At 44.5% G+C, this 24,565-nt stretch overlaps 1 protein-coding gene across 1 annotated transcript in view; it reads right to left on the bottom strand.

Annotated features, from left to right (window-relative positions):
• Window positions 1–24,565, bottom strand: part of nelfa (negative elongation factor complex member A) — a 45,816-nt gene that overhangs the window by 18,640 nt on the left and 2,611 nt on the right. Inside the window, exon 2 of the mRNA XM_070866924.1 lies at window positions 380–551. Coding sequence (XP_070723025.1) covers window positions 380–551 — 172 coding nt within the window. The remainder of the gene's footprint in view (window positions 1–379; window positions 552–24,565) is intronic.

The raw sequence follows: 24,565 nt of genomic DNA, 5'->3' as shown, positions 1-24,565 counted from the left end.
AAGACCTAGCTCTGTCAAGCCCGTGGCTGGTGTGCAACGGTCAGCATACATTTAAAAGATCCACGCACAGGCATCTTCCATCCTTTAAGATGTAACTCATTGTAACACCTATGAATCCAGCTTTTTTTGGTGCTTAGAGTCAACCTCGTCACGAGGGACTGCCTAGTAGTAGCATCATTGCATGTTTAAAAATAAAGTCCATTAACTACGTTATCCCAATTCCACAACCAACATGTAAAGCTTAACATCATTTACTGAATTCAGACATACACCCCCATTAGAAACAATTTTTGTGCTTTCCATTTAAAGTAAAATGAAAAGCACCCCTTTAAAATTGTTAATTTGTGGGAATTATGGCATTCAACCTTACTAAAAGTACCTTTTTCTCGGAGTTCTCCAAGAATTTCTTGCAAGTTATGATTGTGTTCCTCGAGTTCAAGGTTGAGCGAGCCAGTCTCAGGAAAAGTTTTTAGAATATCTGCCACCATCTGAACCCAGGAGTCAGTATCCATTGCAGCAAGGTGGACAATTTCAGTCAATGAACTTTTCATCTGCAAATCAAGCACAAAGATATGTGGTGAGTCAGACACAGAAACTAGACTACATCAGGGATCCACAACAAAATGGTCTCAACATTGACCAAACTGTGGATAGATCTTATTCTAGATTTCTCCCCCTCCCCTTTATAAATGTTGTCTCCATATATCCTGTAACTAGAAGATGGAGGCAAACATGACCAGTGGAAAAACGATGGAGGCAAGTGGTCCTAGCCTGTTCTTGTACACCTTTCAACCAGTTACCCAGCAACCTGGGTGGTGGCCATTTGCCTTCTGTCAGCCCTCCCACCTAAAAAAACAAATTGCATACAAGTCAAAAGAGACAAAAAAAAAAACTGAGTAAAAATATTTAAAATCAAAACCCAAATCCCTTCTTCAGTCGCTTACCTGCTTTCAAATTTGAGAATTTATATTTTAAAGACCTTTATTAGATCACCCCTCAGCCTAACCAGCCTATTCATCCTTTCCCAATAGGTATAACCTTGCATTTCTGATATCAGCCTTGTAAATCTTTTTTGCACCCTATCCAGTGCCTCTATATCCTTTTTATAATATGGCAACCAGAACTGTATGCAGTATTCCAAATGTGGTCTAACCAAGGTGTCCGGTTTAGCATAACTTTTCTACTTTTCAAATCTATCTCTCTAGAAATAAACCCTAGTACATGGTTTGCTTTTGTTATGGCCTTAACCTGCGTTGCTACTTTTAGTGATTTGTGTACTTGTACTCTGATCCCTTTGCTCCTCTACCCCATTTAGATTCTTATTTTGTCACCTCTATTTTTTTCCCCCAAAGTGTAATACCTCATTTGCCAATTATATGCCCATTCTGCAAATTTATTAATGTCTTCTGGACTTGAAGAGTTTTCCCCAGGGGCAAACAGAAGAACGTTAGGTTGAAAGTGGGCAACGGGTTGTGGGTGGTGAGGATTAGAAAGGAAGTGGTCAAAAATGGCCTCGTCTGTGATCATGACCATGGAAGTAGAGAAGTCACAGCAAGATCAAGGAGGTGCCCATGAATATGGATAGAAGAATATACATGGAGGGAGAGGTTTAGGGAAGACGAGAGCAGCAGATTTAGGAGAAAGATGGCACGGGAGAGCCGAAATGGAGATTTAAATCACATGAGGAATCTCAATGCAGAGGCTGAGGGAGGAAAGGACGGAGGATATCTTGGTGAGAAACTCAAGTTAGGGCTTTGGATGGGGAGAGGGGACGAGAACGGGAGCAGTAGACAATTATTTTGAAGAAAAGTCGAGAGATGGTACAAGGTGAGCTGGTCAAAGAGAAGAAGGTACCAGAGAGGTAATATGGAGATCAAGGTGTGACTTGGTGATAAGATCCACCATGCCATCATGGCAGTTTGGATGGGGCAGGTGATAGTAAAGCGCTCCACCTCCCCTGGCATGGCTAAGGGGAAAGGTGATGCCACCAGCGAGTCAAGTTTCAATCAAAGCCATCATGTCAATGCAAACATAATACAATAAGGTTGTGGATGGCAAGAACCTTGTTGACAGATGAATGAGCATTGTGTGGGGAGAAGTGCAGAGAGGGTGGTGATTGTAGTTCAAGTCCAAAGGGGCAATGGTGGGTATGGTGCAGGACAGAAAGGAAGTTGGCAAGGCTAACGCCCAGCAGGTATGCTGAGGAAAGGGGAGGGGAAAGATGATCTACGAGAGGAGGATGGGGCTGTTGGGGTTACTACTCAAAAGGAGGCGGCAACTGGTATCTTAATGGGCCTTCGAAGAATGCCAAAGAAGCATAGTGGATAGCAGGAAATCTCCAAAACCTTCCCGTTTAAAAGTACAAAGAATTTGTACGATGAGAATCTTGGAATATCTTAGTTCTGAGTAGCACAATCCCCTTGTATATTAGTGGAATTTGCAGTTTTCATGTTCTGAATTGGACAACAATTACATTACTTTTAAAATAATTACTCTTCAATAGGTACCTCAGTGACCTCTGCTGGTAATTCTGTATATATACACATGAGCCACATCTATCTGGTGAATTGGATAAGCAGGCTACAACTTTATATAAAGTACATAATTCACATTCCCCAACACCCTCCACCCCTACAAAAAGAAACCTCAAGCTCACACTCAAACTCCTTCTCCTGTCATGACATCTCAACCACTGTTTGCTGTTCATTGCTCCCCATCTCCAATTTCAAGGTCTTTGTTCCTACCAAATCACTCTCCACTCCTGCAGTCCTCCCAGTAGATATTCCAGCTTTGCTCCCTCAAGTCTGAGGGCCACAAGCCCAACCACACATGTATATTTGGTCTTGTCATTTGTGTCAAATTGGGCTCAATCTCATTAAGCTCTACTGTGTTTCACTTTCCTCAGCCACATCATTTTATTACTCCAGAATTATCCTGGAGAACAAGAACCATGCGAAACTGCCTCCTCAACGCCCTTTCCTCTCATCACCTGTACACTCGCCTTCAATGCCAAATGCAAAAGCCCATTCATGCCTCTGCTACATCCATTTCCTTTTCCCTATTCCCCCATTCATCCTACATGCAATATCATACCTCTACAGCTTCACCCCATCAGCCTAGCCCTTACCAAGCTCAACTCTTCTATAAAGCATCCTCAATCCCCTCACCACCCAACTCCTGATCACAATTACCTTTCCTGGACCCCATGCTTAACAATGTTAATAACTCTCATCGGGCACGGTCCCTCTCTATTTCAAAGTCACCATCACCCTTCCTCAAAAAGCTCACCATTAAGCCATTTGAATCTCTAACTACACCCACCTCCAACCTCTCGAACATCCTTGAAAAGTTCGTCACCTCACTGCTCTGTGCCAATCTCTCCCAAAACTTCTAGTTTGGATCACTTCAGCCTGGCTTCTGCCCTGCTTACAGCACCAAAATCACAAATGCTATCAATTGCAGTATGTTATCCCATCTAATCCTCTTCAACCTCTGCTGCATTTGACATGGTTGGTCATGTTCTCCATCACCTTTTCCTGCTGTCCAGATCAGTGGAACTGCTCATGTGTAGTTATAATCTGGCCTGTACCAGTGAAGCCAACACATCACCATCTCCCTGCCCGAACACAGTCACCTCTGGAGTTTCTCGGGTGCATGCTATCCCTTGGTGACATCATCTGCAGGCACCAGGCAAATTTACTGATGTATGCTGATGACCAGTTCTCACTCCACCACTTCCCTCAACTACCTCTGCACTCAGACTGCCATAATTGACATTAAGTCGTGGATGAGTCAACTGTTTCACCCAATTGATTATCAGGAAGACCAAAACCATCATTATAAGACCAAAAGGTTACTGCACAAGATAAAAGTTCACGGGATTGGGGGTAATATATTAGCATGGATAGAGGATTGGCTAACTAACAGAAAACAGAGAGCCGGGATAAATGGGTCATTTTCCAGTTGGCAACCAGTAACTAGTGGGGTGTCACAGGGATCAGTGCTGGGACCCCAACTATTTACAATCTATATTAACGACTTGGAAAAAGGGACTGAGTGTAACGTAGCCAAGTTTGCTGACGATACAATGATGGGAGGAAAAGCCTGTGTGAGGAGGACACAAAAAACCTGCAAAAGGACATAGACAGGCTAAGTGAGTGGGCAAAAATTTGGCAGATGGAGTATAATGTCGCAAAGTGTGAGGTCATGCACTTTGGCAGAAAAATCAAAGAGCAAGTTATTATTTAAATGGAGAAAGATTGCAAAGTGCCGCAGTCGAGCGGGACCAGGGGGTACTTGTGCAAGAAACACAAAAGAATAGTATGCAGGTACAGCAAGTGATCAGGAAGGCCAATGGTATCTTGGCCTTTATTGCAAAGGGGATGGAGTATAAAAGCAGGGAAGTCTTGCTACAGCTATACAAGGTATTGGTGAGGCCACACCTGGAATACTGCGTGCAGTTTTGGTTTCCATATTTACAAAAGGATATACGTGCTTTGGAGGCAGTTCAGAGAAGGTTCTCTAGGTTGATTCCGGGGATGAGGGGCTTGATTTATGAGGAACGGTTGAGTAGGTTGGGCCTCTACTCATTGGAATTCAGAAGAATGAGATGTGATCTTATCGAAACGTGCAAGATTGAGGGGGCTTGACAAGGTGGATGCAGAGAGGAATGTGTCTACTGATGAGGGAGACTTGAACTAGAGGGCACAATCTTAGAATAAGGGGCTGCCCATTTAAAACAGAGGGGAGGAGGAATTTCTTCTGAGGGTTGTAAATCTGTGGAATTCGCTGCCTTAGCGAGCTGTGGAAGCTGGGACATTGAATAAATTTAAGACAGAAATAGACAGTTTCTTAAACGATAAGGGGATAAGGGGTTATGGGGAGCGGGCGGGGAAGTGGAGCCGAGTCCATGATCAGATCAGCCATGATCTTATTGAATGGCGGAGCAGGCTCGAGGGGCCGTATGGCCTACACCGGTTCCTATTTCTTATGTTCTTATATTCCCCTTTCATTAAACTCTGCTATTTGCCACAGGTGCTATTACCCTCCCCAGACACTCAATAAAGCTGTGTGAAATCTTCACAACAATCCTGTTTGACCCAGCATGGAGTTTCAAATCCCATATGCTATCCCATTACCTAAACTGTTTATTTCCACCTCTGCAACATTGCCCGTCCTCACCTCACCTCCTTTTGTCATCTCTAGACTTGATCTATCCAACAGCCATCTAGCCAGCTTCCCAGCAACAAACGTTCAAAACTCAGCTACCGATACTATCCTGCAATGTCTCATTTGTTCCATCTCCCCTGTCCTTGCTGACCTACACTGGCTCCAAGTTCCCAATGTACTGAATTGAAATCCGTCCATGGCCTCACCCACATTACCTTTGTAAACAACGCCAACTCTGCCTCTGCCATCATTGGTGCTCCAATTGGGGCCTTCTGTGCCTCGTTCCCTCCCTACACCTCGCTATTGGTTGGGAAGGGTTGATACAGTTCAGCTCTACTCACAGCAACTTCCTTTCTTGAACCCTATGGGTCTCTACTTCATTTCCCACCGTTTAAAGCCTTCGGAAAATCCATCTTTTTGACCAAGCTTTTGGTCACCTCCCTAACTCTTCCACCATGACTCTGTGATTCTTTTTTCTACAGTAAAGTGCCTCAGGTTGTTTTTCTATATTAAAGCTGCTATATAATGACAAGTTGTTGTGGTTGTTAATAAACATAATAAATATATTTCAGCCCTTTGAGTCTGTTCAGCCATTCAATTCTTCTTCTTAGGCAGACCCTTGGAGTCGATGATGACCTGCTTTCACACTAATGAGTTTTAGATCATGGCAGATCTGTAGATCAACTCCACTTACCTGCATTTGATCCATAATCCCTTGATATCCTTACACCCAACAAAAATCTCTTGCTCAGTCTTAAAAAAAAATTAATTGATCCGGCTTCCACTGCCTTCTGGGGAGAGTGAGTTCAAGGTTTCCATTACTTGGTGTGAAAAAGTGAATCCTGTTTACACTCCTAAATGTCCTAGCTCCAATTTCAAAGTTGTGTCCTCTTGTTCCAGATTCCCCCAGTAGAGGAAATTGTTTCTCTATATCTACTCTATCAAATCCATTAATCATTTTAAACATCTCAATTATATCATCTCTAAACCATCTAAACTCAAGGGAATACAAGCCAAATTTATGCAACCTGTCCTCATAATTCAACCCTTTAAGCCTCGATATCATTCTGGCAAGTCCAGGCCAATACATTTTTCCTGAGCTGCGATGCCCAAAATTGAACACAGTACTCCAGATGGGGTTTGTCTGACCAATGCTCGATACAATTGAAGCACAACTTCCTCCCCTGTATATTCCAACACCCTTGAGATAAAGGCCTATGCATCAATAAAAGATACGGTAGAGTACAAAAAATATGCTAATCTTATATTTCTTAATATAGTGTTAAAGTTGCTGACACTAGACTCTCTAACTTATTAATTAATAAGACAAGGCATCAGCCAGAATCTTACAAAGCTGTTCCCATTCCTACATTGATATTCCCAAGGGGCAGAAACTTGAGGCATTCCCAAGATAATCTTGTAGGGTGGGAGAATAAGCAATTACAGGATGTCACAGCAATTATTGAATGTCAGTAAGTTGTGAACAATTAACTTGTCGATATTGTGTGGCAGTAGACAAAAAAAACTCCAGGTACTAACCTGGTTTATCCCAATCTCTACTAAGAGCAAATGGATATGTGGCTGGAGAGATGGTGCAGGAGGGAGGGCTTTAGATTCCCGAGGCACTGGGACCGTTTCTGGGAGAGGTGGGACCTGTACATGCTGGACGAGATACAACTCAACAGAGCCGGGGCCAATAGCCTTGCGGGGTGGGGGTGGGGTTGCTAGTGCTGTTGGGGAGAGTTTAAACTAGCATGGCAGGGGGATGGGAACAGGAGAGTAGATTTCAAAGGGAGAGCAGCAAAGGAATTGGAAAGCAGAAAATTAGAAAGTGTATTTGGAAGGCAGAGGAAACAGACAGAAAATAGGCAAGAGAGTTTGGCAGTGCTAAATGGTATATATTTCAATGCAAGGAGTATAGTGAATAAGGCAAATGAGTTGAGAGCAGAGAGAGACACTTGAGAGTATGATATTATAGCTATTACTGAGACATGGCTGAAAGAAGGGCAGGTATGGTAACTCAACATTCCTGGTTACAGGGTTTTCAAACGGGATAGAGAGGGGGGATAAAAATGGAGGGGGGGAGTCATGGTATTAATTAAAGAAACAATTTCAGCTATGAGAGGGATGATAGGTTAGAAGAATCATCAAATGAGGCCATATGGGTTGAATTGAAGAACAAAAAAGGGATGACCTCACTGCTGGGAGTGTACTATAGACCTGCAGTCAGAGGGAGATAGAAGAGCAAATATGTAGGCAAATTTCTGAGAAGTGCAAAAACTATAGGGCAGTAATAGTAGGGGATTTCAACTACCCTAATATTAACTGGGATAGAATTAATGTGAAGGGAATAGAGGGTGCACAATTCCTAAAATGCATTCAGAAGAACGTTTTTAGCCAGTATGTAGCAAGCCCATCAAAGGAGGGGGCAGTTCTGGAATTAGTTTTAGGAAATGAAGCTGGGCATGTGGAAGGGGCATCAGTGGGAGAGCATTTAGGTGCTAGTGATCATAATTCAGTTAGATTTAGGGTAGTTATGGAAATGGACAAAGACAGACCAGGAATAAAAGTTCTAAATTGGAGTAAAGCCAATTTTACTAAGCTGAGATGTGATTTAGCCAAGGTGGACTGGAAACAGCTACTGGAAGGTAAATCAGTGACAGGGAGGCATTCAAGGAGGAGATCCTGAGGGTTCAGAGCAAGTATGTTCCCTTAAAGAAAAAGGGTGGGACTAACAAATCTAGAGCCCCCTGGATGTCAAGTGGCATACAGGGTAGGATAAAGAAAAAAGGGAAGAGTATGACAGATACCAAAGGCTCAATACCACAGAAACCCTAGAGTATAGAGAGTGAAGGGGTGAAATTAAAAAGGAAATTAGGAAAGCAAAGAGAGAGCATGAAATAATTTTGGCAAGTAAAATCAAGAAAAACCCAAAAATGTTTTAGAAATACATTAGGAGCTGGAAGATAACTAAAGAAAGAGTAGGGCTGATGAGAGACCTCAATGGTAATCTGTGTGTGGAGGAGGAGGAAGTGGATATAGTTCTTAATGAATACTTTGCGTCTGTTTTCACAATAGAGAGGGGCGATGCAGACATTGCAATCAGGGAGGAGGAGTGTGAAATATTTGATGAAATAAAGAGAGAGGGGAAGTATTAAGGGGTTTCGCAGCTTTGAAAGTGGATAAATTCACAGGCCCTGATGATATGTATCCCAGGCTGTTAAGAGAAGCAAGAGGAAATAGCAAACGCTCTGAACATCATTTTCCGATCCTCTCGGGCTACAGGTGTGGTGTCGAAGGACTGGAGGACTGCTAACGTTATACCTTTGTTTAAAAAGAGAGAAAGGGATAGACCGAGTAATTACAGGCCAGTCAGCCTAACCTCGGTTATTGGAGAAAATTCTGAGGGACAACATAAATCTTTATTTAGAAAGACACAGATTAATCAAGGACAGTCAGCATGCATTTGTTAAGGAAAAAGAGTGTCTGACTAACTTGATTGAATTTTCTGAGGAGGTAACAAGGAGGGTCGATGAGGGTAGTGCATTTGATGTCGTGTATATGAATTTTAGCAAGGTTTCTGATAAGATCCCACATGGCAGACTGGTCACGAAAGTAAAAACCCATGGGATCCAAGGCAACGTGACAAGTTGGATCCAAAATTGGCTCAGAGGCAGGAAGCAAAGGGTAATGGTTGATGGGTGTTTGTGTGACTGGAAGGCCGTTTCCAGTGGGGCTCCGCAGGGCTCAGTACTGGGTCCCTTGCTTTTTGTGGAACATACCAATGATTTAGACTTAAATGTAGGAGGTATGATTAAGAAGTTTGCAGATGAAAATAAAGTAGGCTGAGTGGTTGATAATGAAGAAGACTGCAGGAAGATATTAATGAACAACTGGCCAGATGGGTAGAATAGTGGCAAATGGAATTCAATCTGGAGAAGTGTGAGGTAATGCATTTGGGGAGGTGTAACAAGATAAGGAAACACACATTAAATGGTAGGGCACTGAAGTGTAGGGGAACAAAGGGACCTTGGAGTTTATGTCCACAGATCCCTGAAGGTAGCAGTTCAGGTAGATCAAGTGGTTAAGAAGGCATACGGAATGCTGGCATTTATCAGCCGAGGCATAAACACAAGAGCAGGGAGGTTATGCTTGAACCGTATAAAACACTAGTTAGGCCACAGCTAGAGTACTGCTTGCAGTGCTGGACATTACAGGAAAGGGTACAGAGGAGATTTACGAGGATGTTGCCTGGACTGGAGAACTTTAGCTATGAGGAAAGATTGGATAGGCTGGGTTTGTTTTCTTTCGAACAGAGGAGGCTGAGGGGAGATCTTATTGAGGTGTCCAACCTTCGCCGTCTTCAGGCCAGGTCCAAGACCACACCAACTTCTGTCATCGAGCTACAGTACACAGATGACACCTGCGTCTGCGCACACAGAGGGTGAACTCCAGGACATAAGTCGATGTATTTACTGAGGCGTACGAAAGCATGGGCCTTACGCTAAACATCCGTAAGACTAAGGTCCTCCGCACAGCACTGTCCCCCAGTCATCAAGATCCACAGCACGGCCCTGGACAACGTGGACCATTTCCCATATCTCAGGAGCCTCTTAACAAGAGCAGACGTTGATGACGAGATTCAACACCGCCTCCAGTGCGCCAGTGCAGCCTTTGGCTGCCCGAGGAAGAGAGTGTTTGAAGACCAGGCCCTCAAAACTGCCACCAAGCTCATGGTCTACAGGGCTGTAGTAATACCCGCCCTCCTGTATGGCTCAGAATCATGGACCATGTACAGTATAAAATTATGAGGGGCCTGGATAGAAAGGACCTATTTCCCTTAGCAGAGGGTTCAACAACCAGGGGGGCAAAGATTTAAAATAACTGGTAGTAGGTTTAGAGGGGATTTGAGGGGACATTTTTTCACTCAGAGGGTGGTGGGGGTATGGAACTCACTGCCTGAAATGGTGGTAGAGGCAGAAACCCTTACCACTTTTAAAAAGTACTTGAGTGTACACTTGAAGTGCTGTAGCCTGCAGGGTTACGGACCAAGAGCTGGAAAGTGGGACTAGGTGGATAGCTCTTTGTTGGCCGGCACGGACATGATGGGCCGAAATGGCCTCCTTCCATGCGGTAAATTTCTATGATTCTGTGATTCTATAACCCTACTTTCCTTTGGTTTACAACTGCATCTCAAATTTTGTCAGGTGGTTATATGTAAACAGAACACCAGCAATACTGGTTTATCCCAGTCTCTACTGACAATCTCACTTGAGCTGTCCTCAGTCCCTTCTTGTGTGCCAATCACACGTTGGCCAGTTTCCTGACGCAAGTATTGGGATTCTGGAGTGGGTGAGGTACAATTTGATGGGAGCTAGTCAATAAAAAGTATAGTAGCAGAGGAAACAAAGATCAGAGCAAGAAAGTAAGATGCTTCAGTTGTTTATCAAAAAATATTTACGAGTCATTAAAATAATTATATTCACTCTCAAACTTGACTGAGGCCTCTGTCAAAGCCACACCTACTTCACATTCTTTACTCCGTACCCAAGCTTTAGGCAATCGCTGTAGTTCACTGCAGGGTCGGGGAATGGATCATCCCTGGCAATATTCCATAACCATTCAGCTGAATTCTGGCTTTATCCTGCCGTGACCAAGATAGTAAGCAAATACCGGCTTCTTCATCTCAAGCTTTGCCAAAAAAACTAAAATGTCCTCTATGCCCATAATGTACTTGCACTGTGCATGTGCTTTCACTGCTAAAATTAATTTATAAAATGAATTCTACTTATTCTCCCTTCAGCAGCACTGACGCACTATCTCTAAGCTGTCCTGGTCTGCAGTTCCATTTCATCCTTCGCTTTAACAAAAAACGTTTTTCCTTGCTTTCAGGTGTCAAGGATCGTTAGCTTCAATAACTCTTGGACACCAGCGCCCCTCCGGAACCTTCTTCCCTTTCACTTCTCTCTGATCCCATCCCTTCTTCCAATCCCACCACCTGCCGTGTTTTCACTGTTCCCTCTCTGACCCCGAACGATCAGTCCTTAGCAAAGGCCCGAGCTTTATCCCCTTACGCCCCCACCTCAACGAATTTTGAACTCGGCACGATGCCGAGCTCTTTTTCCGCCGCCTTTGTCTTCGTGCCCAATTCTTCAGCCAGGAGTTCCCCCCCCCCCCCACCCCCCGCACAGCTGACCCTTTCTCCCATCTTCAGAATTCTCGCTCTACCTGGACCCCTCCCTCTAGATCTTTTCATTGCAAACTGCTGATGGGACATCGGCCGTCTCAATTTCTCTGCTCCCCTCACTACTCACTCCAACCTACCTCTCTCTGAACTTGTAGCACTCCGATCTCTCAGGTGCAACCCCAACATTGTCATTAAACCTGCCGACAAGTGTGACACAATTGCTGTTTGGCAAACTGACCTCTACCTTGCAGAGACTGATTGCCAACTCTGGCACCTCCTCCCGCGTATCCCTGGACCATTGACCTGGGGGGGGGTGGGTAGGGTTGAGCGACAGCAGGGGGCTGGGGAAGAGAGGTCGGCGTGGGCACAAGGCAGGGGGCCAGATTCCGGAACATTTTCTGGATTTCGGATGACTCCACCACGGATTGTCCCGGTGTCTGGTTCTCAACGCTATACCTGTACTTCTTTCAATTTGGTATACTGTATTCGTTGCTCACTATATTGGGGAGACGAAACGCAGATTGGGTGACTGCTTTGCAGAACACCTTTGTTCAGTCCGCAAGTGTGACTCCGAGCTTCCGGTCTCCAGTCACTTGAATTTCCCGCTCCACCCTCTCCATTCTCGGTCTCCTACACTGTTCTAATAAAGCTCGAGGAACAGCACCTCATCTTTCGATCAGGCACTTTACAGACTTCCGGATTCAACATCAAGTTCAACCATTTCGGACCATAACCTCTGCCCATATTTTTCTTCCCTTTCATCCTTTTTTTTTTAAAAAAAAAGGACAACCCCCCCTTTTTTTTCCCTCTTTCCCACGGCAGCTGGTGATAATTCCGCCATTCACATTATCTAGACTCATCTTTTGTTTCCTAACTTGTGCCATTACCACCTCATTTTTGCCCATCATCCCTTTTGTCTCCTAAATCTCTCCTGCCTTCCACCCTATCACAGACCTTCCCTTTTGTTCTTTCCTCCCCTCCCCCCCCTTCAGTGCCCCTGCACTTCCTTAAGAATCTGTTACATCTCGAACTTTTCCAGTTCTGACAAAGGGTCACAGACCCAAAATGTTAACTCTGTTTCCCTCTCCACAAACACTGCCTGACCTGCTGAGTATTTCCAGCATGTTCTGTTTTTATTTCTATTTATTCCTATAGTTCTAACCCAAGTTTTCTGAGCCAATGGGTTCTGACGAAAAGTCCACAGATGCTGCCTGACCTGCTGAGTATTTCAAGAAACGTTAACTCTGCTTTTCCCTCCACAGATGCTGCCTGACCTGCTGAGATTTCCAGCATTTTCTGTTTTTAGTTCAGATTCCAGCATCTGCAGTATTTTGCTTTTCTCAAGCATTTTCTATTTTGATTTAAGTTTTCCTATGTTGTTCAGCATTTTCCAGGATGGCCAGGCAATCTGCTCCCTGGTCACAGCAGCTGACTGCTATTTTCCTTCGCTCCCTCCCGGAAAATGCTTGGCTTCCATTTGCTGTCTCCAGATGACAGGCTTGCCGATTGACTGCAAAATTACCACATGGAAAATCACAGCTGGGAGTTGGCAGCTCATTATTCTGCAGGGTGTTATTACCACGTTTTATTTTTCCCAATTAGATGTTCAGATAGTTTGCATTTATTGTGACTAATGCTAGGTTTTTTTCGATGGCACGTTCCCATTGGCGAGCCTGTTCTTGCGGTTTGACCATTGTCAAAGATTACCGAGAGGACTGAATTATAATCACACATCATGTGTTATTTTGAACATTCAGAAGATACTGGCAGTGCAAGTTTAAACAGGTAGTGAAGTTCTGTCTACAGTACAGCACAGCCCAACACAGTAAAGCATTAAAATCTCTCCAAATTTGATGCAAAGTAAGTATTCTTTGCACCAAGTATAGCTTCAGATATAATTATCTATCAAATACATTAAAATAATCATTTTTGCTATTTCTGGACGGGAAGAATTTGCACATCATATACATAATGTACAATTATAAAAGGAGATCGAGTCGATCTCTAACATACCATAATTGAACACAGGAGTTTCACTAAAAATATGTAAATATTTGGAGTTAAACACATCTGTCGCGTGGCAATGGTTAACAGAAAGTTTAATTTAAATGATTTAATTGGCAATTGTAAACATAAAATCCAGAACAATTAATAGAATCCTTTTTCCAAAACCGCTTTCCTAGCTGAGCCAGAAAAGACATGCCCTTCCCTCAATGTGCTAACTTATTAAACACAGGCAGGAACATTGGGCTCCCTGTACCTGAAGGAGAATGCAGTGGAGGACTGTGTGAATGACCAATGTTACCCTAACCCGGCGATGGGAAAGGTCCCGCACAGGCCATTCACTGGCATCGCCATTGTAAGTTCCACGCGGATGTTGAAATGTAAAGGGACTGCGCACTAAAAGAACAGAACAAAGCGCAGCTTACAGAGAACATTGACCCTAACTATATAAAATAACACAAAAACAAGACAACCTGGTGTCACAGAACAGACCAGAGTGGCTGTGGCATATCTGATGCCACAGAAGCACTCTCGACAATAGAACCAGTAATTGAGCAAAGTCAATAGCTCACCAACACAGCAGTAACAACCAGGTGTTTATTGAAGACAGCCGGCAGGAGACCTGCAGAGAACAAGCAGTTGTTGGGGGGGGGGGGTTGCAATGTAGTGGTTAAGTCATACGCACAATTACTAATTCACTGCAAATTTAACTTGTTCTGTATAGTGGAGCAGTATTAACTGAGCCGACAGAAGGGTGAACACAAATCTGATTAAATAATGAGGCCTACACAGGGTGAGCTTGGGCGAGGCACAGAAATAGGACTGCTGCTCTTAACCCGCCCAACAGTTCCTTTGCCTTCAATACCATCACCCTCTGGATCAGTTCCTATGGACTGGAGGGTATCTAATGTAATACCACTTTTTAAAAAAGGAGGGAGAGAGAAAACGGGTAATTATAGACCGGTTAGCCTAACATCAGTAGTGGGGAAAATGTTGGAATCAATCATTAAGGATGAAATAGCAGCGCATTTGGAAAGCAGTGACAGGATCGGTCCAAGTCAGCATGGATTTATGAAAGGGAAATCATGCTCGACGAATCTTCTGGAATTTTTTGAAGATGTAACTAGCAGAGTGGACAAGGAGAATCAATGGATGTGGTGTATTTGGACTTTCAAAAGGCTTTTGACAAGGTCCCGCACAAGAGATTGATGTGCAAAATCAAAGTATTGGGGGTAATGTACTGACGTCAATAGAGAACTGGTTGGCAGACAGGAAGCAGAGAGTCAGGATAAACGGGTCCTTTTCAGAATGGCAGGCAATGACTAGTAGAGTGCCGCAGGGCTCAGTGCTGGGACCCCAGCTCTTTACAATATACATCAACGATTTAGATGAAGGAATTGAGTGTAATATCTCCAAGTTTGCAGAGGACACTAAGCTGGGTGGCGGTATGAGCTGTGAGGAGGACGCCAAGAGGCTGCAGGGTGGCTTGGACAGGTTAGGTGAGTGGGCAAATGCATGGCAGATGCAGTATAATGTGGAGAAATGTGAGGTTATCCATTTTGGGGGCAAAAACACAAAGGCAGAATATTATCTGAATGACAGATTAGGAAAAGGGGAGGTGCAACGAGACCTGGGTGTCATGGTTCATCAGTCATTGAAAGTTGGCATGCAGGTACAGCAGGCAGTGAAGAAGGCAAATGGTATGTTGCCCTTCATAGCTAGGGGATTTGAGTATAGGAGCAGGGAGGTCTTACTGCAGTTGTACAGGGCTTTAGTGAGGCCTCACCTGGAATATTGTGTTCAGTTTTGGTCTCCTAATCTGAGGAAGGACGTTCTTGCTATTGAGTGCAGCAAAGGTTCACCAGACTGATTCCAGGGATGGCCGGACTGTCATATGAGGAGAGACTGGATCAACTGGGCCTTTATTCACTGGAGTTTAGAAGGATGAGAGGGGATCTCATAGAAACGTATACGATTCTGACAGGACTGGACAGGTTAGATGCGGGAAGAATGTTCCCGATGTTGGGGAAGTCCAGAACCAGGGGACATAGGCTTAGGATAAGGGGTCGGCCACTTAGGACAGAGATGAGAAGAAACTTCTTCACTCAGAGAGTTGTTAACCTGTGGAATTCCCTGCCGCAGAGAGTTGTTGATGCCAGTTCATTGTATATATTCAAGAGGGAGTTAGATATGGCCCTTACGGCTAAAGGAATCAAGGGGTATGGAGAGAAAGCAGGAAAAGGGTACTGAGGGAATGATTAGCCATGATCTTATTGAATGGCGGTGCAGGCTCGAAGGGCCGAATGGCCTACCCCTGCATCTATTTTCCATATTTCTATGATACAACTCCCATCTCTACATCTTTAAATGTTACAACTACAGATTCCTGCTACAGGCCTGGTGAATCACCTCCCGATCTGGCTGGATCACTATAAAAGCTCGACAAAGCCAAATCCGACTGTTCCAGGATTTTCTTGGCGGCCAAGGTCAACCCCAGATTTCTCTTCTAGATGTCAGATCATACCTCTGCATTGTGTGAAGAGCTCAATGGATTGTTTTTAGCGCAAGTATCTGGACTAGCTGCACATCTCCCTCCAGCCTGCTATTTAGAGAGAGGGGGGGGGGGGGGTAAAGAGAGTGTGACGCAAGAACATAAGAAATAGAAACAGGAGTAGGCCATTTGGCCCCTCGAGCCAGCTCCACCATTTAATACGATTATGGTTGATCCAATCTCTCTGACCGCTCCCCATAACCCCTTATCGGTTAAGAAGCTGTCTATTTCTATCTTAAATTTACTCAACGACCCAGCTTCCACAGCTCGGAGGCAGCGAATTTCACAGATCCGCAACCCTCAGAGAAGAAATTCCTCCTCATCTCTCTTTTAAATGTGCGGCCCCTTATTCTAAGATTATGCCCTCTAGTTCTAGTCTCCCATCAGTGGAAACATCCTCTCTGCATCCACCTTGTCAAGCCCCCTCATAATCTGATATGTTTCGATAAGATTACCTCCCATTCTTCTGAACTCCAATGAGTAGAGGCCCAACTTACTCAATTTTTCCTCACAAGTCAACCCCCTCATCTCCAGAATCAACCTAGTGAACCTTCTCTGAACTGCCTCCAAAACAAGTATATCCTTTTGTAAATATGGAAACCAAAACTGTATGCAATATTCCAGGTGTGGCCTCACCAATACTCTGTATAACTATAGCAATACTTCCCTGCTTTTATACTCCATCCCATTTGCAATAAAGGTCAAGATTCCATTGGCCTTCTTGATCACTTGCTATATCTGCATACTAACCTTTTGTGTTTCATGCACAAGTACCCCCAGGTCCCGCTGTACTGCAGCAATTTGCAATTTTTCTCCATTTAAATAATAACTTGCTCTTTGATTTTTTTTCTGCCAAAGTGCATAACCTCACACTTTCTAATGTTATACTCCACCTGCCAAACTTTTGCCCACTTAGCCAGTCTATGTCCTTTTGCAAGTTTTTTGTGTCCACCTCACACATTGCTTTTCCTCCTATCTTTATATCGTCAGCAAACTTGTTGACACTCGGTGTCTTCACCAAAGTTGTTAATATAGATTGTAAATAATTGGGGTCCCAGCACTGTTCCCTGCGGCACCCCACTAGTTACTGATTGCCAACCCAAGAATGAGCCATTTATTCCAACTCTGTTTTCTGTTAGTTAGCCAATCCTCTATCCATGCTAATATATTACCCCCAACCCCATAAACTTTTATCTTGTGCAGTAACCTTTTGTGGCACTTTGTCAAATACCTTCTGGAAGTCCAAATACACCACATCCACTGGTTCCCCTTTATCCATCCTATTCGTTACATCCTCAAAGAAATCAAGCAAATTTGTCAAACATGACTTCCCCTTAATAAATCCATGCTGACTCTGCCTGAACTATGCTTTTCCAAATGTCCTGCTACTGTTTCTTTAATAATGGATTCCAACATTTCCCAACCACAGCTAACTGGTTTCCTGCTTTTTGTCTGCCACCTTTTTGAACTACGAGCGTTACCTTTGCAGTTTTCCAATCTGCTGGGACCTCACCAAAATCTAGGGAATTTTAGTAAATTACAACCAAAGCATCCACAATCCCTGCCGCTACTTCTCTTAAGACCCAATCAAGGCAAGCCATCAGGTCCAGGGGATTTATCCGCCTTTAGTCCCATTATCTTAATGAGTACCATCTCCTTGGTGATTGAGGGGAGGGGGGGGGAAGAGAAAGGAGGGGGGGGAGGGGAAGAGAAAGGAGAGGGGGGGGAAGAGAAAGGAGAGGGGGGGGGGAAGAGAAAGGAGAGGGGGGGGAAGAGAAAGGAGAGGGGGGGAAGAGAAAGGAGAGGGGGGGGAAGAGAAAGGAGAGGGGGGGGAAGAGAAAGGAGAGGGGGGGGAAGAGAAAGGAGAGGGGGGGGAAGAGAAAGGAGAGGGGGGGGAAGAGAAAGGAGAGGGGGGGGAAGAGAAAGGAGAGGGGGGGGAAGAGAAAGGAGAGGGGGGGGGAAGAGAAAGGAGAGGGGGGGGAAGAGAAAGGAGAGGGGGGGGGAAGAGAAAGGAGAGGGGGGGGGAAGAGAAAGGAGAGGGGGGGGAAGAGAAAGGAGAGGGGGGGGAAGAGAAAGGAGAGGGGGGGGAAGAGAAAGGAGAGGGGGGGGAAGAGAAAGGAGAGGGGGGGGAAGAGAAAGGAGAGGGGGGGGAAGAGAAAGGAGAGGGGGGGGAAGAGAAAGGAGAGGGGGGGGAAGAGAAAGGAGAGGGGGGGGAAGAGAAAGGAGAGGGGGGGGAAGAGAAAGGAGAGGGGGGGGAAGAGAAAGGAGAGGGGGGGGAAGAGAAAGGAGAGGGGGGGGAAGAGAAAGGAGAGGGGGGGAAGAGAAAGGAGAGGGGGGGGAAGAGAAAGGAGAGGGGGGGGAAGAGAAAGGAGAGGGGGGGGAAGAGAAAGGAGAGGGGGGGGAAGAGAAAGGAGAGGGGGGGGAAGAGAAAGGAGAGGGGGGGGAAGAGAAAGGAGAGGGGGGGGAAGAGAAAGGAGAGGGGGGGGAAGAGAAAGGAGAGGGGGGGGAAGAGAAAGGAGAGGGGGGGGAAAGAGAAAGGAGAGGGGGGGGGAAGAGAAAGGAGAGGGGGGGGAAGAGAAAGGAGAGGGGGGGGAAGAGAAAGGAGAGGGGGGGGAAGAGAAAGGAGAGGGGGGGGAAGAGAAAGGAGAGGGGGGGGAAGAGAAAGGAGAGGGGGGGGAAGAGAAAGGAGAGGGGGGGGAAGAGAAAGGAGAGGGGGGGGAAGAGAAAGGAGAGGGGGGGGAAGAGAAAGGAGAGGGGGGGAAGAGAAAGGAGAGGGGGGGAAGAGAAAGGAGAGGGGGGGAAGAGAAAGGAGAGGGGGGGAAGAGAAAGGAGAGAGGGGGGAGAGAAAGGAGAGGGGGGGGAGAGAAAGGAGAGGGAGGGAGGGGAGAGAAAGGAGAGGGGAGGGAGGGGAGAGAAAGGAGAGGGGAGGGAGGGGAGAGAAAGGAGAGGGGAGGGAGGGGAGAGAAAGGAGAGGGGAGGGAGGGGAGAGAAAGGAGAGGGGAGGGAGGGGAGAGAAAGGAGAGGGGAGGGAGGGAGAGAAAGGAGAGGGGAGGGAGGGGAGAGAAAGGAGAGGGGGGGGAGGGGAGAGAAAGGAGAGGGGGGGGAGGGGAGAGAAAGGAGAGGGGGGGAGGGGAGAGAAAGGAGAGGGGGGGGAAGAGAAAGGAGAGGGGGGGGGGAAGAGAGAAAGGAAGGAAGAGTGCAAAGAGGAAGAGAGCGAGAGTGAGAGAGATTGAGATTTACCACATGATGCTCACTGGGGATTTACAAACACCTGCCAATCTGCAAGGCAACTTCCCTCGCAACAAAAAAATAACTTGTAATTACCCCAGGTCTGCCAACGAGGCTGGAATTGAACTCCAGATGTACCTATTTACAGCAATTAATTATTAATTATTTTTGAACTTATAGTGGCAGAGTAGTTACACATCGCCCAAATTATCACTAGAAGACCATAGTATTAAATGCTTTACTCTTAACTTAAAATGTTTTATATTGTCTACATCAGGAGTACTCAATTGGTTTAACTGGGGACCTATTTACCCACTATATCAGTGAATGCAAGGTCCACAGCTAAATATTTAACCAACACCCCAAATTAAATCATCCTTTACCACACACGGACAGTTATAATATGTGGGAAGAATTGGTAAAGCAGTGTGCAGCCACACTAAGTGTATTAAAGATGCATTTGCAATTTGTTACACATGGCCTCCTCCATTCCTCTCAACAAGACACAATGCTTCAAAAAACACTGCCATGCGGCATTAAATTAAAACTATTACAAACTTTTCTATTGCGACTTTGTCACGAAATTAGATGGAGTGAATTTTCTCTGCATCACACGCTAAAACTGCAGCTAGCCATTTTTGACACCATACTCGAGGTATAAGTCGGCTTTTATTTGAGCCAAATAGAATCTCGAGATTGTTTGTGCCTCTGGAGTTCTGGCCCTTATGATTTAATTAATTTACTGCAGATTATTATGGGGCAGATGATCTGGAATGTAAATAAATCATATAAAGAAAACAATTCAGGATTGAACTGCCTGAAATCTTGGAATCATTCTACATCAACTCCATTCTAGAGGTGGTAGCATAGTGGTTATGTTACTGGACTAGTAATCCAGAGGCCTGGAGTAATGATCTGGAGATGTGAGTTCAAATCTCACCATGGCAGCTGAGGAATTTAAATTCAGTTCAGTTAGCAGCCGACAAACTGGCTTTTAATAGCAAAACCGCGCTGTATGTTTTTTGAATGGCTTGTGCAGCCCGATAAAGAACACAAAACCCTTTACTCCCTTATCATCGCTCAAAAATCTGTCTATCTCCGCTTTAAATATATTCAATGACCTAGCCTCCACAGTTCTCTGGGGCAGAGAATTCCACAGATTTACAACCCCAAGAGAAGAAATTCCTCATCTCGGTTTTAAATGGACGGCCCCTTATTCTGAGACAATGCCCTCTAGTTTTAGTTTCCCCCATCTGTGGAAATATCCTCTCTGCATCCACCTTGTCGAGCCCCCTCATTACCTTATATGTTTCGATAAGATCACCGCTCATTCTTCTGAACTCCAATGAGATAGGCCCAACCTATCTTCATAAGTCAACCCCCTCATCTCTGGAATCAACCTAGTGAACCTTCTCTGAACAGCCTCCAATGCAAGTATATTCTTCGTTAAATAGAGACCAAAACTGCACACAGTACTCCAGGTGTGGCCTCACCAATACCCTGTACCCTGTAGCAAGACTTCTCTGCTTTTATACTCTATCGCCCCCCCCCCCCCTTGCAATAAACATTCCATTTGCCTTCCTCATCACTTGCTGTACCTGCATACTAACTTTTTGCATTTCATGCCCAAGGACCCCCAGGTCCCTCTGTATTGCAGCACTTTGCAATTTTTCTCCATTTAAATTATAATTTGCTTTTCTATTTTTTTCTGTCAAAGTGGATGACCTCACATTTTCCCACATTATACTCCATCTGCCAAAGTTTTGCCCACTCACTTAGCCTGTCTATATCCTTTTGCAGATTTATTTTTGTCCTCTTCACAATTTGCTTTCCCACCCATCTTTGCATCATCAGCAAACTTGGCTATATTACACTCGGTCCCTTCATCCAAGTTATTAATTATAGATTGTAAATAGTTGGGGTCCCAGCACTGATCCCTGCGGCACCCCATTAGTTACTGTTTGCCAACCGGAAAATGACCCATTTATCCCGACTCTCTGTCTTCTGTTAATTAGCCAATCCTCTATCCATGCTAATATATTACCCCCTACCCAGTGAGCTTTTATTTTCTGTAATAACTTATGTGACACCTTATCGAATGCCTTCTGGAAATCTAAATACACCACATCCACTGGCTCCCCCTTATCCACCCGCTCGTTACATCCTCAAAGAACTCCAGCAAATTTGTCAAACATGATTTCCCTTTCATAAAACCATGCTGACTCTGCTTGATTGAATTATGCTTTTCCAAATGTCCTGCTACTGGTTCCTTAATAATGGACTCCAGCATTTTCCCCGACGTTAGGCTAACTGGTCTATAGTTTCCTGCTTTTTGTCTGCCTCATTTTTTAAATAGGAACGTTACATCCACTGGGACCTCCCCAGAATCGAGGGAATTTTGGTAGATTACAACCAATTCATCCACTATCTCTGCAGCCACTTCTCTTAAGACCCTAGAATGCAAGGGTCCACCTTTAGTTCCATTATTTTATCGAGTACTACTTCTTTAGTGATAGTGAATGTATTAAGTTTTTCCCTCCCTATAACCCCTTGATTATCCACTATTGGGATGTTTTAGTGTCTTCTACCGTGAAGACCGATACAAAATATTTGTTCAACGTCTCTGCCATTTCCAAACGAAAGCTCTTTCAACTGAATGGACTGATGAAGGCAACTGAAGAATGCAGTGTCGCCCCTTCAGAGCAGCTGACACATCCCCCTGCTGTCTCATACTAAATTGCAACAAGTGGAAATGTTCATTCAATTGGTACGTCTTATTCTGCCAGCATTGATTGAAATGGCATTGATAGTATGTGGAAGGAAAGTTGCTGATCAGCAAGTCTCAGCCACATAATTGCTGACATGGCAGGAGATAAGAACGCAAGAAATAGGTGCAGAAGTACGGACCCTCGAGCTTGCTACATCATTCAACAAGATCATGGCTGATCTTTTACTTCACCTCCACTTTCCTCATCTATCCACATATCCCTTGATTCCCTTAGTATCCAAAAATCTATCGATCACAGTCTCAAATATACTCAACTCAATATATTCAAAAGGGAGTTAGATGTGATACGGCTAAAGGGATGAAGGGGTATGGAGCGAAAGCAGGAATGGGGTACTGAAGTTGCAAAAATGATCAGCCATGATCATATTGAATGGTGGTGCAGGCTCGAAGGGCCAAATGGCCTACTCCTGCACCTATTTTCTATGTTTCAACGTCTGAGCAACCACAGCCCTGTAGGGCAGAGAATTCCAAAGATTCACAACCCTGTGAGTGAAGATATTTCTCCTCATCTCAGTCCTAAATGCCCCTTATCCTGAGATTGTGACCTCTGGTTCCAGACTCCCCAGTCAGGGGAAACAGTATCTAAGAATTTTACATGTTTCAATTAGATCACCTCTCATTCTTCTAATCTCCAGAGAATATAGGCCCATTCTACTCAATCTCTCCTTCACAGGACAACCCTCTCATCCCAGGAGATGTCAAGGAGTTGTTCAAAATTTTAGACTGGTACCTGACAAATAAAAATAGAGAGTGCAATTGTTTTATCGAGATTTGCATAAATGGGACAAAAGCCACGATTGGATGCAATAGCTGGGGGGAAAGATTTTTCACCACTGTTGTACACACAGGGAAGTAGGTACTAGCCACAAAAGCGACTGCTGCTTCAAAGCTGTGAATCACTTGAAAGCTCGACCACCGAACTCATGCCTCTTCCCTGTGCTATGTGAACAGCCGGGATCACTACACTGGCAACTTCAGCTTCGGACAGCAGTTCGATGGCTGCCGTGCAGTAGTTTTGGCAAGATACTGCAAACTCTGAGGATGGACGGATTTAAAAAAAAAATCAACTCTGAATCACCATCATCTTCTCAAACAACACTTCCAGGTTTTACCGGGCTAGTTGGCCGAGATACTTGACAAGCTCAATGAACTTGGCCTTTCCTTGCAAGGCAAGAACTGTAACATTTTTGAAACATGTATGAAACAGTATAGAGCATTGCCGAAAAATCTTTGCTATGGAGTAGCTCTATGCAAAACGATGTAACTTATGTTTCTGACATTGTCTTGACTTTATGGACTGTGAAATGTTGTCTTAGAAATGAAATATACAATTCTGGAGCATTTACATAGGATATGCAGCACAGAAACAGGCCATTCAGCCCAACCAGTCCATGCCGGAGTTTATGCTACACTTGGGCCTTGTCCTGTCTTTCCTCATCTAAATCTATCAGCATAACCCTCTATTCCCTGTGGTAGCGAATTCCACGTTCTCATTACTCTTTGGGTAAAGAAGTTTCTTCTGAATTCCCTATTGGATTTCTTGATGACCATCTTATATTGATGGCCTCTAGTTATGCTCTTCCCCACAAGTAGAAACATTCTCTCTATCCAGTCTATCAAAACCTTTCATAATTTTAAAGACCTCTATCAAGTCATCTCTCAGCCTTCTTTTTTTCCCCCCCCCCAAGAGAAGAGAGACCCAACCTGTTCATCCTTTCCTTATATGTATACCCTCGCATTTCTGGTATCATCCTTGTAAATCTGCGCTCCTCCAATTCTGCCCTCTTGAGCATTCCTGATTATAACTACTCAACCATCAGTGGCCGTGCCTTCAGCTGCTTGGGGCCTAAGCTCTGGAACTGCCTCCCTAAACCTCTCTTTCCTCCTTCAAGACTCTCCTTAAAACCTACCTCTTTAACCAAGCTTTTGGTCATCTGCCGTAATTTCTTATGTTGCTTGGTGTCAAATTTATCTTTTTTGTAACACTGCTGTGAAGCACTTTGGGTGACATATAAATAAAAGTTGTTGTTGTTAAATCTTCTCTGCACCCTCTCCAGTGCCTCTAGATCCTTTTTATAATATGGTGACCAGAACTGTACGCAGTACTCCAAGGTTCAATACAGGTTTAGTATAACGTCCATACTTTTCAATACCTCTAGCTTTTTTAAAAAATGGATTGCTTACCTGTGTCGCAACTTTTAATGATTTGTGTATTTGTACTCAGATCCCTTTATTCCTCTACCCAGAGACTCACACCCTCCAAGTAATAAGTGACCTCCCTATTCTTCCAACCAAAATGTATACCTGTACCTCACATTTACCTGTGTTGAACTTAATTTGCCAATTATATGCCCATTCTGCAAGTTTATTAATGTCCTCCTGTAATTCGTTGGGCGTCCTCAGCATTAATTATTGCTCCCAATTTGGTGTCATCTGCAAATTTAGACATTGTGTTTTTGATTCCAAAGCCTAAATCGTTAACGTAAATTGTGAACAGTGGTCCCAGCACTGATGCTTGTGGAACACCACTACCCACCTTCAGCCACTATGAATAGCTATTCTTTACCCCTACTCTCCGCTTTCTGTTTGAAGCCAGCTAGCTATCCATTCTGCTACTTGCCCCCAGACTCTGCATTCT

Source organism: Pristiophorus japonicus, chromosome 2 (assembly GCF_044704955.1).
Source record: "Pristiophorus japonicus isolate sPriJap1 chromosome 2, sPriJap1.hap1, whole genome shotgun sequence".
In the NCBI taxonomy this organism is placed as follows: domain Eukaryota; kingdom Metazoa; phylum Chordata; class Chondrichthyes; family Pristiophoridae; genus Pristiophorus; species Pristiophorus japonicus.
This window is presented reverse-complemented; position numbering and strand designations above follow the sequence as displayed.